This window comes from Toxorhynchites rutilus, chromosome 2, assembly GCF_029784135.1.
Source record: "Toxorhynchites rutilus septentrionalis strain SRP chromosome 2, ASM2978413v1, whole genome shotgun sequence".
In the NCBI taxonomy this organism is placed as follows: domain Eukaryota; kingdom Metazoa; phylum Arthropoda; class Insecta; order Diptera; family Culicidae; genus Toxorhynchites; species Toxorhynchites rutilus.
The window spans coordinates 33,621,949-33,640,929 of NC_073745.1; the positions used below are offsets into that span (position 1 = coordinate 33,621,949).

The window sequence follows — 18,981 nt, forward strand, 5'->3', positions numbered from 1 at the left end:
GATGAAGTATTTCAGCTAGTATTAAGCTTCAAATTGAGTTTATGTCATTCCGTTCAAGTGTAAATAGTTTTGACTGTAGATTAATGATAACATGTTCTGAATCACAACACTGTATGAATGGGAATACCAATTCCCTGACGAATTGTGTCATTGCTATTCTGAACTATTCAGTTATGTGTCATCTTTATACGCATATTGTGCATGACTTGTCTTCTAATATCTTCAAATAAAACTGTCATCGTTTCCATAAAAGTGAAACTCATTTCTTCGATATCAATTACAGTTGGAAACTTTGTCCTAATTATGTGTAATGACGAAGGACCGAAAGTGCAAAAGTGTGCCATTGCGAACAAAGCATCGGTTCTCGATTGGAAGCATCTGTCCTGTTTTTAGCGACTCATACAGCGGCTGCGTTCGGCACATCGCATTGGATCTTCAAAACAAAATTATGCAATTTCCGCCTTAAGGTCACAATTGTATCCATTGGAAGTAACCATGCTATTAAACGCACCCAACAGCCTCCTGCTGCCTTCTTTGTCCTCGCCAAACGAAAATGTAACGAAACGGGAAATAACAGATCGTTCAACCCACCGCTCACTTCCTCGATTCCCTTCTCAGCAGCAGCAGCAGCAGCAGGCCAATGCTCTCCTTCGTTTTACAGTCGAAAGAATAAAAAAGCAACGGTTTCGATAAATGACCATCACCTGTTTCCCTTCTGCACTATTAACTCGGAAACGGAGATAACGTTGCTCGGTTCGCCTGCTCTTAAGTGCTTCCTCGAAGGGCAAAGTGACATTGGTCTCGAAGTGAAAAATGCTAGAAGCAATCGAGAAACGAAGTGAGAAATTACCCGATAATGTCAGCTTAGCGAGAGTGCAACATGCGACTTACATCGAAGCGGGCGGGGAGAGAGCAAAAGTTTCAAGCTGATTAGCGCGCTGAAACGGTTTATGTCGTACTCACAGGTGAAAATAAAAACAAAAACATAAGTGAAGTGGTGATGAAGTGAGAGCGCCGCCAGCAGCAGCAGCCGCAGCAGCGTGTGTTCTGCCAATGTGTTTTACCAATGTGACGAACACAAAGGAAGTAAACATCTGTCACGCGCGGTTTTTTTACGGTTTGTTTGTGGTTTTGGTGCGTTTTGATAGTGCGTGGTTGAAAGTTTGGTATCACGCAATTGTCGAACAATAACAATGCGAACGATCCGAGAGAAGAAAAAAAAACACACGCATTCGAGCGACGAAGATGATGTATCAAGTCAGGCAATTGAGCGTTACATATGGATCAACCCGAAGGACAAACAATCGAAAGACATGACGCTCAATAACAACAAGCATTTGATAGACTGCAACCAACAGACCGTAGATAATATACATTCGAAATTAGGTACCGTGACTGCTTGAATATTCAACCCCTATCTGTATGTGCTGTGACTACTAATTGCTGCGAACGCTAAGGTGGTGGCTATGCTCTTGGCGAGAATCTGAACCTTCTTTTCGCTTTCATCCGGTTGTTGGAACTTTTTTTCCTCTATTATGACAACGCCACACGAGAAACGAAAAATAGCTGAAATTCCATCTGCGCTCATGGAAATTTGCATCGCTCGAGGATGGTTTAAAACAGAACAGACAAACTGTTGAGCTTATATCTATGTGACAAATTTCTTGAATGAAGGGAACGTGTTCTTATTTGAATGCACGATTATCAGCTATTGGCTTCACAACTTGAACAGAGAATTTCTTTCGCTTGAGCGAATTATTCTGAGTGTGAATACTGAAGGTGCTCATACACTGTTTGACTAAAGCTAAATATTTGATACTTTTTTTTATTCCATTTAGTTTTTTTTTCGGTTGATTTGGCACCTCAGCTGTAACGGAGGTGGATTTATTCGTGTACTTTTTATCTTATCGATAACATGTGACAAATTACACAATGTTGCCTTTTCGGCGTAAGAGTATTCCTATTGTTTCACCGTTGACAGTTCGACCGTACGAAGCGGGACAGTTGATATGAGAGGCTTCCATTATTATGTTATTAATAGCACCAATGATCCGATGTTCTTTGATGGGAACAGCAAAACGTGAAGTGAAGCTGGACCATCGTCACCTGATTATTGTTGTGTTGACGTAGTAGCTAGAATAACACATAAAGATGGTCAATTGAGGTCAATGATAATGTGGGACGCTAACCATTCGTCCACGGGAGCACTTGTTTAATCTGAAAGACCCTGTACTTAATTGAGATTTCTTATGCCAGTTAAGGGGGAATTGTAGTGTAGAGACACGAATCTCGGACGTTTTTTCGAGCTCCATATAAATAAAACAAAGAATATTTTTACTATCCATTATACCATTATTTGTTCATCTATCGTTTAACAATAAAACAAAAATTGAACAGAGAAAAAATATTCATAACTAGAATAGTTAAGAGCTGATGAAGTGAGAGAGTTAAAAAAAAGTTGTGCCATGGCGTAAACGTTTCCAGCTCTTCTGGTTATTTGAAACAAAAAAATCAGTAAAAATGCCGCTATCGCATGAACCTCGGACAAGTCAAAAACATATTTTTTTTGACAAAATGACGGCCGTTTGAAAAACAAAATGCTGTTTAGAACGTTCTTACTTACGTTTCCCGATTTTTTTTAAATAGGAAAATTAAAATGAATTCGACATGAATCGGTTCAGTAGAACACAGATTCAATTTGCCCGCGTTGTTCACCACCGCCTATGCCAGTTTCGATGGGAACGACCACGTCAAGTCGGAGGACAGATTTTGCAACGCAAATGCCTGACAGAACAGAAAGAATTAGACCAGAAGCAGTTAGAGTTGGAACAGAGGCAATTAGCTCTGCAGAGAAAGCATTTCCAGGAGAGATACAAGCTGGGTCGCTAGCTGATGAATCTGCAAGTGCAAGAAGAAGTATCTCGAGATAGCATAAAGCTTGTGCAAGAATGGGTAGATGAGCACACCACTGCGAAGCAGAAATCCTCCGTACGACCTTCATGTGCAACGAAGTTTCATCCAACCCCACATAACGGCTGGGGGAAGAAAGATTCATGTACATGTATTTAAGTCCGCTCGTCGAGAGCCACACACAATGAAATTCATGCATAGCATCAATCCCATTTAGGAATGAAATAAGCGCGATTTTTGCGCGTAAACCTGAGCAACATCACTTCTCTCTCTCAGTTCATATCTCTCCCTTTCAAGCTCCCTCAGAGCGTATGCCGCACCCCATCACGATTCTCAAGAGGATTTTTATGTGACCTTTTTTTCTTTACGGGGAGTTTCCAGTTAACGCGGATTTTCCAATTAACACGGTTTTTTTTACGCGGATTTTCCAATTAACGCGGTTTTTTTTACGAGGTACGTATCCCCCGCGTAAAAAAAACCTGGGTGTACGCCAGTTTGAAAAAACTAGTTTCCAGAAAAACGCGTTTGAAGTTCATTGTTATGGCCGCACCAGGTTAGATACCGCATCACTAAAATGGCTCTTAGTCGGTAAACAATAGGATTTTCGATAAGTCCTTTTGAGGCTACATTCTTAAATGCCTAAACTACAGAAATATGAAGGAAAAAAAATTGAAAATTTTGAAATTTCTAGACTAGAATACTGCCTTAACACGCATTGTATGTATTCTGATTGGCAAGCTCAGAAGCATGACCACAGTTGCGTCTCATCCGCCTGTTCAAACTGTTCATAGGAGGGAGGAGGGGTCTCACACTATCATAAGAACCTTCCCCGACCCCAAAAACCGCTACATACCAATTTTCATGTCGATCGGTTCAGTACATTTCGAGTCCATAAGAATTAGACAGACAGACAACATTCCATTTTTGTATATAAGGTTGGGGAAAAAGAAATGTATTTCTGATCGAAATTTGACGCTTTATTTAACATACTTAAAATTATCCAATTTAAGTCAAATATGCGCCGTTTAGCTCGCAAACTTGTTGCCATTTAGAAGGCAACTTCATTATAAATTATTCATCGATCAAACCAACGCTGTGCTGTGCGAATCGTTATAGTATCGGGTCCATAAACTACATGAATTTTCCCGGCCGCTTTCGTTGCAGTTTTACCTCGCAGGTAGTAAAAACGTAAAATATGGCGAATTTCTTGCTTGGTGGACTCCATCTTTCACGAGCTATAACTTGAGACTAAAAGATCGGACACAACAATGCGAAGTTTATCTCGATGAATCGCAGGTTATCGCGGAACCACAAAAAGTATCGCCAAATATCCCGATATCAGAAAGGGCATTATGTTAAAATGGTTCCAGAAAACCATCAAATACAAATGCGCTTGGAGCGGAGAATGTTGTCTGTGTTTTTGTTAGAAATGGTCAGAAAAGATAGACGTTTTATCTTGAATTAAAGCAGAAAAAATAATACAATCAAGCATTCCAAAAGACGAGACATGAGTAGCATCATCATCCCTCGCCCATTCTTACAAAAATTGAAAACTATGAAACATGAGGAAAGCCACAGTTATGATGAAGGTTAAATAATGCTAGTTACTCTACTAATTTGTGTATGATTTAGTATATCCAGATTGTAAACCAGATTGTTTCTCTTTCTCTCCACAGCAACACACTGCTATACGTGAAATTCTTGCTGCTATGGGCGTTCGTAATCACCGCTGACTTTCTACTCGAGTTCCGTTTCGAGTTTCTGTGGCCATTCTGGCTGCTCCTGCGTTCAGTTTATGACTCGTTCAAATACAAAGGGCTGGTGAGTAATAATCATCATATACGGAATACGCAAATTATCTGATCGAGACTGACCATATCAATCAATCTTTCGCACCAGGCTTTCTCGGTCCTGTTCGTCTGCATAGCCATCACATCCGATTTAGTGTGTTTGTTTTTCATCCCAGTGCAGTGGCTGTTTTTTGCGGCCAGCACCTACGTCTGGGTGCAGTATGTTTGGCACACAGGTGAGTTCGCTTGCGGCTCAGTTACACTCCGTTATCGTTGACACTTGGATTCTTTTCTCGCTTCTCAGATAAAGGAATCTGTCTGCCGACCATCATCCTGTGGATATTGTTTGTCTACCTTGAGGCGGCCGTCCGATGGAAGGATAGTCGAAACATACCACATCTAGATCTCTGCCGGCCGTTCGCGGCCCACTGGTACTTGGATCGAACTTTGATTGATGAGTTAACTGTCTGAGTAACGTGTTGCTTCGTTTCAGCATTGGGTACCCCGTGGTGACGCTCGGGTTCGGCTTCAAAAGTTACGTTGGCTATCGAATAAGGCAACGCAAGCAGCGTGAGGTGGCCAAGGACAATGACTTCTATATGCAGCTGCTGCAGGAAGCTCTGCCCAAGGATGAATCCGCCGCGAATCATGTTGGAGTGAGTGACTCGAACACAGCACCCGATCAGCAAGATCACCAACTGTCGCCGGCTCAGCAGAAGGAGCTATCCGTGACGGCGACTGTTCAAAGCAACAGTGGTAGCAATTGTAGCAACAACACCAGCAGCAGCAGTAGTGGAGCAGGTGGAGGTGGAGGCACTCATAGCATACATCACCACCACAACAACAATAGTAATAAGAATGCTCAAAACCATAACAAATCACAGAGCAATGTAACGCCCTCGAGTCATGTTAATGGCCACGCTGTTGGGGGGTCAAATGTGACGACGCCCAGCAATAATGGGGGAAACAGCGGAAGTAGCACGATGAACGGTGGTGTCAACCACACAAAGCATCTGCATCGGAAGAGCCTGGATAAGGAGGGCTCCAGTTCAATTTGCGGGAAGGCCAACAATTATTCATATCATCAGAATAATAACAGTAATAGCACAAAGGAAAGCTCGCGATCGAATGATAGTTCTCATACGAACGGTGCTGTCATGTCTCCGAAGGAGAAAAAAGACTGTGACTCAACGGGTCAAAAGACCCATTTTGATAGTCCCGTTTCAGCTGGCTCGCAAACAAGCAGTAGCAATAACAAATCTACGCAAGTGAACGAAAACAACAACAGCCACGAGAGCGGGGGAGGTCGTAATAAAAACCAGCAGCAGAACGGCCACGTTGTCAACTACGATATGGAACTTCAGCAGCAACAGCAACAGCAGCAGCAGAATAACCACATCGAAAATGACACTCCACCCGAACCGAAAACTAGTCGATCCGGACGGAAGAATCGCGTTAAACAGAAGGAAAACACTAACCATCTGGCGGCGGTCCGGATGGCAGCCACCCTCGCGTTAGCTTCCTCCATAACTACTTTAACAACTACGGCTGCGACGTCGTCGACGGTGACTACGACAACTTCGACACTAACTTCCAAAGACAATCACTTGCCACATAGTAATGAGCAGCAGACTCCGGCCGGAAACGGTTCTGTTTCGAACAATACTCAAAGCGGTGGCGTCAATAGCAGCAGCAGCAGCAGCAGCAACGGTAACAGCACTTCAACGACGACCAACTCGTGTGTCTCAACCACGACGACTGCAACGGTTGCCTCTCAGTCGGTGCCGGTGAGCAAAGTGTGCGAATCTTGTAGCCGACTCGAGGCGGACGGAAAGAAGCTACGCTCCGAAATTAGCAGCCTGAAGCAGAGCGAAAACGAGACGCGCCAACGGTACGAATCTAGCAACAATAACATGAAGTCGTGTTTGCAGGCAAAACAGAAAGAGTGCGATGAGCTGCAGAATCGGTAAGTTTCCTCGAAACGGATGGGGATAACCTTTTTAATTGCTATGAGTATTTTGTCTCCTACAGATACCAAGATTTGTCCAGCCAGCGCCAGCAGGAACGCCAGAATCTCCAGACGGTAGAGCGACGACTTGGCGAAGAACGACGCCACCGGCAGTCGTTGGAATCTCAGCTGCAGAATGAGCGCAAACATCGGAAGCAGGCGGAAGAGAAAGCGGCTCGTGCCGAGTGCGGCGAGCAGTGCAAGCTCAAGCGCCAGCAGATGGACATGGAGATTCAGAAGCTAAGGCGAGATCTGATCAACTCGGAGGACGCGAAGCACAATGCCGAGAAGCAAAATCGCAACATCGAGCAGGAGGTGAGTACATCAGCAGAAGTTTGATCGATTGAAATAATAATGGTTTTCATACTTCAAGATGCGTAAATTTGAGGTGCAGTTAAGAAACCGCGAGTCTCAGCAAGGTACCGAGGTGCTGATGTCTGCGTTGGCTGCAATGCAAGACAAGAACGCTACTTTGGAGAAAAATTTGTCCGCTGAAACCAGAGTCAAGCTGGACTTATTCTCGGCTCTCGGCGACGCAAGACGGCAACTGGAAATCACTACCGGTAAGTATCAGTTCAAACGTTTTCAGTTTAAGTGCCATGTGTATCAGTTCGACACGTCGAGGGAGAGGTTTTCAGAGTGACCGCTCTGGATGGTTTGGATACGCATTTGAGGTTATATGGCAGCGTGTTACTAATTAAATCCACTGAATGGGTTTAAATTTTCAGGCCAGGAACGAAGATATGAGATTTGATTTGATGCAAATTTTGATGAAGCTGAAAAAATATGAAACTGGAGAAACTGGAAAATTTTGAAAAAAATGGAAAAGGCTGGAAGAATTGAGTTTTTTTTTTAATTTTTTTCTCAATTTCATTTAATATTAGAAATAAAAATTAGGATATACAGTGACAGTGTCAGTCCCCCTTACTCCACGCGGCGGGTGACGTGACATAGCAAAGTTTCTCACTTCATTGTGCATTGAGGATACGTTCATTGAGATTCATTCGATAACATATGAGGATACGACTTCAAATCTCACCTAGGGACAAACTTTAGTCACGCCGTTCGCCTACGGGAATGCAGTGACTTGGGCCATCTCACCTGATTCGCCGCGCGGAATAAAGGGGAGTATGTAGTATTGGTACCGTGAAGCACCCATATACCGCTCAGCTAAGACAATATTTAACGTTTGTGTACTCTAAAAGCTACTGCTTACGCGTTTATAATCCTCTTTATTCCGCGCGTCGTGTGACGTGAGATTGTAAAGTTTACTACTTTATTCTGGAAGCCGCTTTATTGTTTAGCTCCTATTTGACGCTCGAGTCGATAACAAATGAGGACACGACTTCAAATCTCACCTAGTGACGAACTATAGTCACGCCATTCGCCTACGGGAATGCAGTCACTTGAGCCATCTCACGCCACTCGCCGCGTAGAATATGGAGGAATGTTCTTAAATGTACTACTTGGTTGGCATTCATTCCACTACTGATAAACATACGGATGAGAGCGTTGCTGTATTCATACCACCTACACTGCGTTTCACAACTATAGAACCACTCATTTTTTCTGAGTTTCCAGAGATATGTAAGGATTCTGTTGAATTGAAGTATATAGTGTATATAATAACTATCTTCAATTGAAAGACTGGCCATTTGAACTTTATTGTTGTGTTCAGGCGCAAAACATTCAAAAAACAAGAAATCCAGTGTTTCATAACTATAGAACCAAATAGGAAAATTCTCACTCCTTTTCAAAATTAACCCAATTTTGCATGAATTACAATAAGTTTCTAATTCATAGGTCATCTTTTGTTCTTAGTCAGTTCAAATATCCCATTCGGGGTAGTTTTGACCAAGCTGCGCCATGTTGTAGTGTGTATCTCGTTCTACGCAGAGGATACTGTTCTTTTAAGCTCTTCAAATCACTCATACTGCTTGGAAGTTGAATTTACTATTCGTACGATCACTCCTCATAAGTTCTTGATAGGGTTTTGATCTGGTAAACATGCTGACTAGTCCAAAATATGAAGCCCTTATTCATCAAACCATGTCATGACTTTCCTGATTTTACGAATTGATGCCAAATTATCCAATTATCACATTATTTTTGATGTAAAAACATCAGTAAATAATTCTGAAGTACTTCGTTGCACTTCTGACTGTTCATTCGTGTTGATGGTAAGCTACCTAAACCAGGCTTTTTTGAGAAAATTCTCCCCAAACCATACAAATCCCATCACCAAAGCTGCGGGTCCAAAAATTGACGTGGAAGCTAATGGCATGGGTTTCACTATTTGAGGAGAATTTCTCTGATTAAAAGAAGTCTAATTTGAATAGAATTTCTTCATACTGGAAGGACTTACGGAACGTGTCATGTAATTTTTCAACTCGGTACTTTGCAGGTGGCAGTTTGATGGTTTGAGGAAAATATTTTCAAAACGTCCCGGTTCGGATAGCTTTGCATCAACACTAATGTACATTCTGAAGTGCAATGAAGTACTTCTGAATCATTTACTGATGTTTTTGCATCAAAAACACCGTAATAATTGTTGTAATTTGACATCAATTCATTACATCCGGAAAGTCAAGACATGGTTTATTGAATAGGGGCTTCAGATTCGGGACAGGTCAGCTTGTTTACCGGATCAAAACCCTATCAAGAACTCATGAGGAATGATCGTACGAATAGAAATGCAGCTTCCAAGCAGTATGAGTAATTTGAAGAGCTTAAAAGAACAGTATCCTCTGCGTAGAACGAGACACACTACAAAATGGCACAACTTGATCAAAACCACCCCGAATGGGTTATTTGAACTGATTGAGAACTAAAGATCACCTACGAATTAGAAACTTATTGTAATTCATGTGAAATTCACGTTAATTTTGTAAAGGAGTGACAGTTTTTCCATCTGGTTCTATAGTTTTTATATGGAATTTTAGTTTTTTATATGTTCGCGCCTGAACACAAGAGTAAAGTTCAAATGGCCAGTCTTTTAAATGAAGATAGTTATTATATCCTACTCTATAGACTTCAATTCAACCGACTTTTTTCGTATGCCTGGAAACTCAGAAAAAATGAGTGGTTCTATAGTTGTGAAACGCAGTGTATAATGATGGAGAACATTTTGCACCTTTTGGTCCTAATTCCAACCGGCAAAAACATAATTTTCCTTATTCCGTGAATTGGTGGTCTTAATTCCAATAATCAAATTGTTACAATAATGAATCGTTTTAAATAGTAGATTTTATAATGTTTTATGTTGTAAACAAGTTCAATGAGTCGAAATAAATAATCGAATGAATTACAGTAGTAATATGTCATTTATTTATTGGCAACACAGCTTGTGATGAATATGCTTCACTAGTTTTTCCAATAAGACCAGAGTAATTAACAGCATCGGGATCTAATGGATACAATCCACATCGCCGGAAATCGTTGATCGACGTCGATTGTTGGTTCGTCATTCTATCCACAGCTTTTGAGTGGTCGGAAATAGTTGACGTCCAAAAGCTATGTGATTTGAGTGGAATTTTGTGGAAGACAAACCAGGCAAAAGACAAAATTTCCGTGCATAGCAGCATCGTTTCATAAGATACACGTGACTTATGTTCATTTTGGAAGAGAGTAATAAGGAACGATATTTCCTGCAGGACAAGCTAAGGGTAAACAACATACTTGAGAAACAAGAACAATCCGGGACATCCAACTCGATGCCGTTCTTGCTGTTGTAGCGTGCAAATTTCACCGCTACGGTTCCGCCACTGGTTCGAGGATTTCTACTAGGCGAGTGGCTTAAGCGCCACCTCTAAGAGGACTACTCGCGCAATATTTGCCCGGCAAAGAACCAGCCTTGAAGCTGGCCTCGAAAAATTAATCAGAATCGCTCAAACAGTAACTCTCCCAAACTATTTCTACTCGCGTTCCGATGACTTACTCGGCTGACAACAAAGGGATCTGGGTACCCGGATCTACCTGGAGAAAAGAACCAAGAAAAGAATCCTCTGCTGTTCAAATATCACCTCTTGCTTCAGACGCAACAGTGAGACTGAAGACGTAAACTCAAAAAACATTAATTAAACTACCACGAACGAACGACTTAAACGGTATCCCCAAAAGAAAAAAAACGAAACTAATTACATGACCTAATAAATAAACATTTATTAATTTCACAACATTTATTCTCCTAATTCATATATATTCGTATCTCTATTCTAAATTATCCCCCACTGTGCCACGTGCGTCTCCATGGGTCAAGCATAGTCGATTTTATAGTGATCACTTTTGATAATTTGAAATACCCACCCACATGCCCATGTCGTATAAAGGGTTGGGTATTCAAGATTTGACACAACTTCCACTACTAGCTCTGGTCGGAGTGCTGTGTGACGTAGCGCTCCCTTCCGACGGAAATAGTCCTCGTTGGGAACTTTGATGTCAGATCGTGGGGTTCGGTGTCCTTTGCGATGTGCCGAGCCATGAAGGAAGTGCCTGTTCCAGAATAAATAGTCCCACATAAACCGCCATCGAACGACTGTTCGACGCAATAAGTTTTTGCTCAACCATAGAAAAAGCTTAACTTTACCTGATGGAGCTTTCTGCACAAGCACAGACACTTAACGAATTCCTAAATAATGTAAGGTGAAGGTGGAAGCTAGCCACAATGGCGCTCATTTCTTTCATTTCCCTCCCTCACCGCTCTCCCGAAAATCAATAATTTTGCGAAGCCGGTATCCTATTTTAAATGAATTGGAACGAGCTGATTTCGCTCACTCAATGTGCTACGCTTAACAGTAATCTCTTTGTGTTCACGGGGAATCCAGCTTTAACTTGGGCTAACAGACGAAGTACCTGAAAAATCGGAGTTGCCAAATGTGATATAGTTTATGACGATTATTTCCCCACAAATGTGACATATGCTCTCAGTATGATATATTCACAGAATCTTGGCAATCGATTGAACAGAATATTCCATATTCTCGAATAAAACGACCGAAGCGGCCAATTGACTTGGTCATTTCGTGAGATAACACGCTCACCAAACTTGGTTTTCAATAAATCGATTGTTAAATTCGTTGTGTGGCTTGTGGCGCCGTCCTGTTGAAACCACGTATTGTCCAAGACCATATCATCCAATTCGGGCCAAAAATATTCGGTTATCATTGAGCGGTAGCGATTCCCATCCACAATAACGTGCCGGTCTTGATCATCGCGGAAGAAGTACGGCCCAATGACGCCGCCGGACCATAAACCGCACCAAACCGTATTTACGTATTTACGTGGTTTGGAAAGAAAGAAATCTTGCGAGACCGAGGGGGAGAAACAGATCAAGACGGACACGTCGATGTAGACTTGAGGACTACTGATTCGTATGTATCTCGCTCGAACTCTTGTGGGCTGCAAGATTTCGCTGAGTTTCGGAAAATCAGTAAACGCAGTGGTTCACTCTCGAAATGCAAGTGTTCATCGGGACACCGCGAATGCAAGTGCTTTGTTCAGTAATTTTTTGGCTTATATATACGCTGCTTAACCTAAGAAATCTACCTCCTAAAGCATGAGAGAATTTCCATTTCCCTCTTCCACATCCTTCTTTTATCGATAATCTTCTCGGGCCGATAAGCGGTCGATCCTGGCATAGAATGATCATATATTTCCCAATGGAAATTCCTAGAACATATTTATTCCTTTTTCGTCTAGTGGTCCTACAACGCTAAGATCGTAGAGCAACAATTAGATTTTTACTGTTCCCGTCCCTTCGCTATTCTGCATACAACGTGGGAGGAATTCTCCGATGCTTTTCTTTGTTCTTTTCATTCGAGGTCGTAAATCTTGTTCTATTTTGGTCTTTCTACGCTCCTTCGGAGAAATGTTATCTTCTATTTGGAAGGCAAGCGTATCGCGCTTACAGATAAGTGCGCGCAATATTGACACTGTTCATTTGAGCAATGACAATCGATCTTGTCGAATCAATTTTCTAAACGGGATCGATCCACTGATTGAATCGGTACCAAAGAATCGATCTTTAAAAATCAAAAGCTTTTATTCCAATTTATCTGCTTATTCTATAGGATTGTCGTCTTTTATTTAAACAGGGAATACGAATTACATATTTCATAAATATCTATCCAAATATCAAAAGCATTTTTTTTTTCTCAGCGTCTGTCATGTAACAAAGTCGATTCTTGATTTCGGCGCCAGTTCTAAAAAACTACCATTCGCTTGGAATTGATGTCAACATCTAGTTTAGTGATCTTATAAGCCACTGGTTACAGTACATCTCTCAGTAGCTGCCGCTAGTTCAGTATCTGTCAGCATTTGTACTGAAGCAAATCGTAGAAGAAGCGATCCAAATGTTGACATTATTATTATAAAAATTTATTAGGTGGTCTTTGGTGAGATTCAAATCGATGTATACTGGAAAACAAATCTACAAAAAGTTTTTCTAAGATCGAAAAAATCGAAAGCAAAAAAATCGATTTTCTCGATTTTCTCGAGCACAAAAGATCGATATAAAAAATCGAAAATCGGAATGAAAAAGATCGATCTTCTAAAAATCGATCTGAGATCGCCCAATCCTAATCTCGACTTGTTGTTGGATCGTATATCTTTCCATTATGAAATGACAAACCTTACTGAAGAGAAATGTCAAGAGAGCGGGAAAAAATATGGCGTCGTTTGCTGTCCCTATCGGTCTACTTTTGTAGCGTCTCTATTAAATACCCGTTACAAATCTAACCTTCACTCATCTCTGAGATAGTTTTTTTTAATCGCAGAGCAATGGAGTCGGAGTCCGAGTCAGATAGAATTTCATTACATTAGGAGTCGGTAATTTTTTTCCGACTCCGACACCGACTTTTGGTTGGTTGACCTATTGAAATCAAAATATTCATATCATTAACACGTTGAGTGCCACGATTTTATAGGGACTCTATGGAAATTTTTAAACGTATTAGGGCCATCGTTTCTTATCGTAGTGGAAGTTTTTTTTTGTTCGGAAGGGAATGTTTATAAGCTTATATGCTTATATAAGTTGCCTTTATTATCATATGTTATACTGTCAGTTACCGGTGACTGACGCATCCTGAGCGAAAACTCGGTGTCAGTCACTGACGTGGCAGTCAACGTGTTAAACAAAATTTTATTTCATTAGACGGAAACTTTGAATATGCTTTTTTAATAATGTGAACTAAAAGGTAATAAAACTTTGCAAAAACACCGTAGAACAGCAAAATTATCCACTTTAACGATACACCTTAACCAGGGGCCGTCAGATTCTCCAAAATTTAGGAGACTGTAAGAACAGGTAATGTAATAATTCAGTCTACGGACAATGTCATAAAATGGGACCAACCAATTTGGAGACGTTTTTCCATTTTCCAATACACGCCGAAAGCAAAACAAATTAAATCAACAATCACCTGCATTCTATCATCGCTTGGCCATCACCACTTCTTGATCCACTGCAGATATACAGCAATACAACAAATTTTGGGTCTTGTTGTGATGCGTTACGACATTTATACAGGACAAACGTTAGATTGTATCTGTGAAATCATAATAGGGATTCGTGAAAAAAGAAAATATAATCGTCTTCATCTTAATTTATGTCAGTAATTCATGAGCGAATCTATTTGTGACGATCACTTGATAGACACAATGAAACCTAAAAATATGTGAAAAAAGAATCGGTTTTGTTCTTATTAATCTCTTATGCACCGTACAAAGATGCTTTGAAAAATTTTGAAGTCAGATCTTCGAGCCTCCATGAAAGTAGATTTGGCTGGAGCAATTTGATGTTAATTTTTATTGTGTAATCAGAGAAAATCGTAAATAAAACGTTCTAATGAAAAACCTGGTTTCGAACTATTCAATTTTTGTCAGCGGGAGTCGGTGTTATTAAGAACCCCCGCAGACTGCAGACTTTTGTTGGCCGATAGTTTGATCGGTCGACTTAATCAGTACGGAGCGATATGCATATGCGCACACTACACCGATTCAGTATCGGTCGATAAAAAAGTTTAATGGGTTTCCATGCGTGTAGGCATGCTTTCGAGTTATTTCTTTGTTTCATTTATCAATTCCTTCTCAGATTTCGTGAAGCTTTGACATCCACTTCTCGCTGATTGTCAGCCACAGCAGCACCCTCTTGGGGACCTTGGTGTGTGAAATAAACTTCATTTCGGAGCTCACTTCCTTCGGGGGGGAAGTAACATAGGTCTCGTCATCCATCACCACCGCCATGTCGCGATTCGCCGGGAAAATCGACTTGACCATCTTATTCAGCCGCTGCCGCTGCGTCATTGCCTGTAACTCCGAGACCAGTGGAAGGGACTTCCGCTTCCTGACATGTATGTTCATGTTCGCCAGGTACTTTTTCACTGTTTGGCCGGTTGCACCGACCTCCCGGCCAAGCTCACGCAGTGCCGTAGCCACTTTTCCCTCGATCTTCCTCTTCAGCATCCTTTGGAGCCTCTTGTCACTCAGGTTCATCAGCCGTTCGAAACCGGACTTTCATTCGATGCTCCGATTGTTGTCCAATAGTGTCAAGATGTTGTAGATGCCGGAACGAGCGTATCTGGCGTCCACAAAGTGTCGCACGATGTCCGTTTTCGACGCGGCGGGATACCGTTCTTTGAATGCGCACACTTCTGAACGGAGTTAGAGTTCGACTGATAGAGCTGTCAAATGTTTTCTGCTGAATTATGGGTTACTATGATTGAACAAGGCTTTCTTGTTGAACTGAAATGTTTCTCCTTCTACACTACCATCGAACTCGCGGACGAAATTTTGATGAAACGGCATTGAAGAGAAAACCACCTCACGGTCAACCATTCATTTTTTTCATATGACGATTACAACTCTCTTCAAACTTCAGTATCTATCACACCACGCCACGTATCACGTATCACTTCATACCTATAAAATGGTGCCAATGAAGATGGTCATCTCGAGTTTCGAAAAGTTACCCCATAAACAATGTTCACCACCTCGGAAAAACACCCTATGCAAAATATCAGCTCAATCAGACTTAAGGGAGAGTGGCGCAAAGCGGCCAAAGTTTGATTTTCATTTTTTTTTGTCAAAAATCGGCACTTTGGGATTATGTTTTTTTCGGAATACGAAACGAAAAGTTTGGGTTTGGGTGCCAATAAAAATAGTTATCTCGATTTTTCATTGGGAACTTACTACGAAATGTTGATTTGCACGATAATATACCCTATGCAAAAAAGTAGCTGATTTTTCGATTTTCAAAAAACTCAAACTTTGACCGCTTTGCGGCACTCTTCCTTAAGTCCGATTGAGCTGAAATTTGGCATAGGGTGTTTTTTTCGAGGTGTTGAACATTTTGTATAGGGTAACTATTTAAAATTTTAGGGTCGATTTTTTCCCATACATTCATTGGTACCCTAGTGGCCATACTTGATACTCGGCGGAACTACGGTTAGAATACCACTATTACACCATACCACATTGTAGGACCTCTCATACGGAGGGTATGGCTCATCTAGCGTGTGACACACACGCTTCACAGTGTAATGCTGTGCTACATACTACTAGGCGCAGGAACTTACTGATACCAGTGAGAGAGTATGACCGCCGATGTTGATGGGGTACTAGGTAATGGGTGGCAGTCTTCCGAAGCCGATGTTGATTTGTTTCAATAGTCACGAGTGTAATGCTGTGCTAAATACATTAAGGCCCAGAATGAACTATTGCAATAAGAGAAGCCACCTGGTCAAGACGTTTATTTCTTAACTAAGGAGCCTTTCTTGCTTCTTTTCTTCCATGTCCTATTCCTAGCAACCTGTACCTTTGTTCCCACGGTATTCAGAGCGTGCGGTTCGTCAGTTCCCATATCTAGTCGTTCTATGGCTACTTGAGTTTCTGCTAGTGGCTGAGTAGTAGTGCCCTTAGGGGCTCAATTACCAAAATGTTTTTGAAAGGGGCTACAATAGTTGTCAGCACCAAAGACTTGTAACTCAAATATATAAAAACAACATGATTTCGCCTGTAAACTACACACAATCAAGCACATAAAATACACTATTGCCCTGTCGAGAACTCTAATATTTAGGCATGGCGTTGTATGTATTGATACAATTAAACAAACAATACCGGCTCTCACCTTTTTTTTTCACTTTCAGGTTCACTCCGTTCCAAGGAAAAGGAGATTTTAGACTTGAAGGCAAAGATCGTCCAACTGCTGGCAGTGATGCCGGCGATGCCAAACGAATCGCTCTGCATGACCGGTCCCGGTCCGTCCCCGAACGGGGGTGGATCGATGATGCGATTAACGGATGCTCCGCAGCTATTGCCACAATCCGCACTGAATGGCATCGCCGGTCAACCCAGTCCGATGTCGCACATCGTGATGAACAATCCGCCATTGATCAGTCAATTAGCCAATCTGGGCGTGCTGACATCCACGATCACGACATCAGCAGCTGCCGCCATGTCCGGGCCATCGATAAACGTTGTTTCCGGGGGCGGAATGATGCCATCTTCGGTTCAGCAAACGGTCCCGGGAGCTGTGGTGGCAACGTCTGCTGCGGATGTTGTCGGTTCCAACGGCCAAATAGTACAAATGCAAAATTCAAACAACTGTCCCTCCAATCTGGATCCAAATGCGTCGGTTTATACGCCCAAGAACTGCTCGTCTATGGTCGGTGGCACCGAGGCCTGACCGGCGGCCATGGAATTGCAACAATTCCTTCCGATCAGCAGTAATAGCACACCCTATCCGGGTCTCGATCTACTCAGAAATTCTGGCAACACCCAGTTCACTTCAACACAATCTCTCATGCAGCAAACACAACAACAGCAGCAGGGTCATCCATTCTCCTAAGAAGGACTCCCACACCAGTGTTTCACTTTGATCTCAAATCTCTGTCCGGATTCGGCGAAACGTTCCTACCCACTGTGTGTTGTAACCAACATGACGAACATGCAGAACTGTTGCGTATCTTGCTGAAAAAGAATACCGTGCAAATTTTAAAGAAACTCACGCTCTGCTCTTTATATATTTTTTAATTTGAATCAACTGAAGTCACTCTTTGTAAGCCCGATTAATTTCCTTAATTTTGAAATGAACGATACTCGTTACAATGTACTAACTTGGGCGACCATTGTCGTCCGTTTATCTCTCTTTAATGGTTTAAGAAACACGCAAACAAGATACACGAGAAGCAGATATTTAAAAACGTTTAGATTTGTAACACTCTAAGTACGCGATCGATCGCGATCGCAAGGGCTACGTGAAACGCTTTGATTTGTTCCAGGTTGGAAACATCTTACTGGTAATTCCCTCCCACAACATCTTCAATTTTCGATAGAATATCAAACCCAGCTGAGATGCAACTGAACTTTTCTCAAACCCCGCTAAATTCCAGCCGTTTAGGCCACGATAAAACTTATATCCGCACTCTCTACTCCTGGACAAACTAGGATCCAACACGGAGCAAAGGTTAAACTGAATTAAAACTAATAAAGAGAAAAAAAAGGAAAAAAATAAGAAATATTGTGATATTCCTATTACTTAAATTTAATGATTTAATTTTTTTAATTTTTAAAATTATAGCCTATTATTTATAAAAACAAGATAAACAAAACGAAGATGCGAATCAGCAACTAATTATCATTATTGTTAACTCGTTAACCGACGATTCGTGGTTAAATTTACTTGCGAGCATCTGCTGACGGAAGAATGTGTCATACGAGAGAAAGCTTTTTGTCGAGTCCACCGATAGGGGAGAGCCAGCAATTACCCTCCCAAACCAGCATTGTCTTCTGGTATCCCCACAAAGCATCCCAGCAATTTTGTCAACACAGGAAAACAACGCATTGCATTTGCAAATATCGATCCAATTGCTGAAGGGGATGGAGAGCATGAAAAGAGGGACTTGAATTTGAAACGCAAACAACACGTAATCTAGTTTAAGTTTGAACGGGAAGTTTACTGTGAAGATGGCGAAAACACACACACATAAGGAGACTCAAACTGATCCATGATAATGATGATGATGATGATACAGAAAACAGCAAATTTCAAATGAAGTGAAATAAGAAAAAAAACAACATGAACATACACTGAGAGCATGACTATTAGGCTCTCTGGCACAGTGACAAGCGAATGAAGAAAAAAGTATGATAAGAATAAACTGAAAATGCAAACATAAATGTGTTCCCTTAATGAAGCAAAAACAAGGAAAACTATTGCACATCTTGAGTTTGTTATTTTATGTTGCCGTCTGATTGAACTCTGGACGTATCCGA

At 41.5% G+C, this 18,981-nt stretch overlaps 1 protein-coding gene across 2 annotated transcripts in view; it reads left to right on the top strand.

The window, feature by feature from the left end:
* LOC129768317 (macoilin) overlaps positions 1–17,818 on the top strand; it is a 25,773-nt gene extending 7,955 nt beyond the window's left edge. For both annotated transcript variants that reach the window (XM_055769873.1, XM_055769874.1), the window contains 7 exons: positions 4,587–4,731; positions 4,810–4,936; positions 5,005–5,131; positions 5,194–6,666; positions 6,732–7,023; positions 7,082–7,271; positions 16,854–17,818. In XM_055769873.1, the coding sequence (XP_055625848.1) occupies positions 4,587–4,731; positions 4,810–4,936; positions 5,005–5,131; positions 5,194–6,666; positions 6,732–7,023; positions 7,082–7,271; positions 16,854–17,392 (2,893 nt within the window). In that variant the 3' untranslated portion in view covers positions 17,393–17,818. The remainder of the gene's footprint in view (positions 1–4,586; positions 4,732–4,809; positions 4,937–5,004; positions 5,132–5,193; positions 6,667–6,731; positions 7,024–7,081; positions 7,272–16,853) is intronic.
* The last annotated feature ends 1,163 nt before the right edge of the window (positions 17,819–18,981 follow it).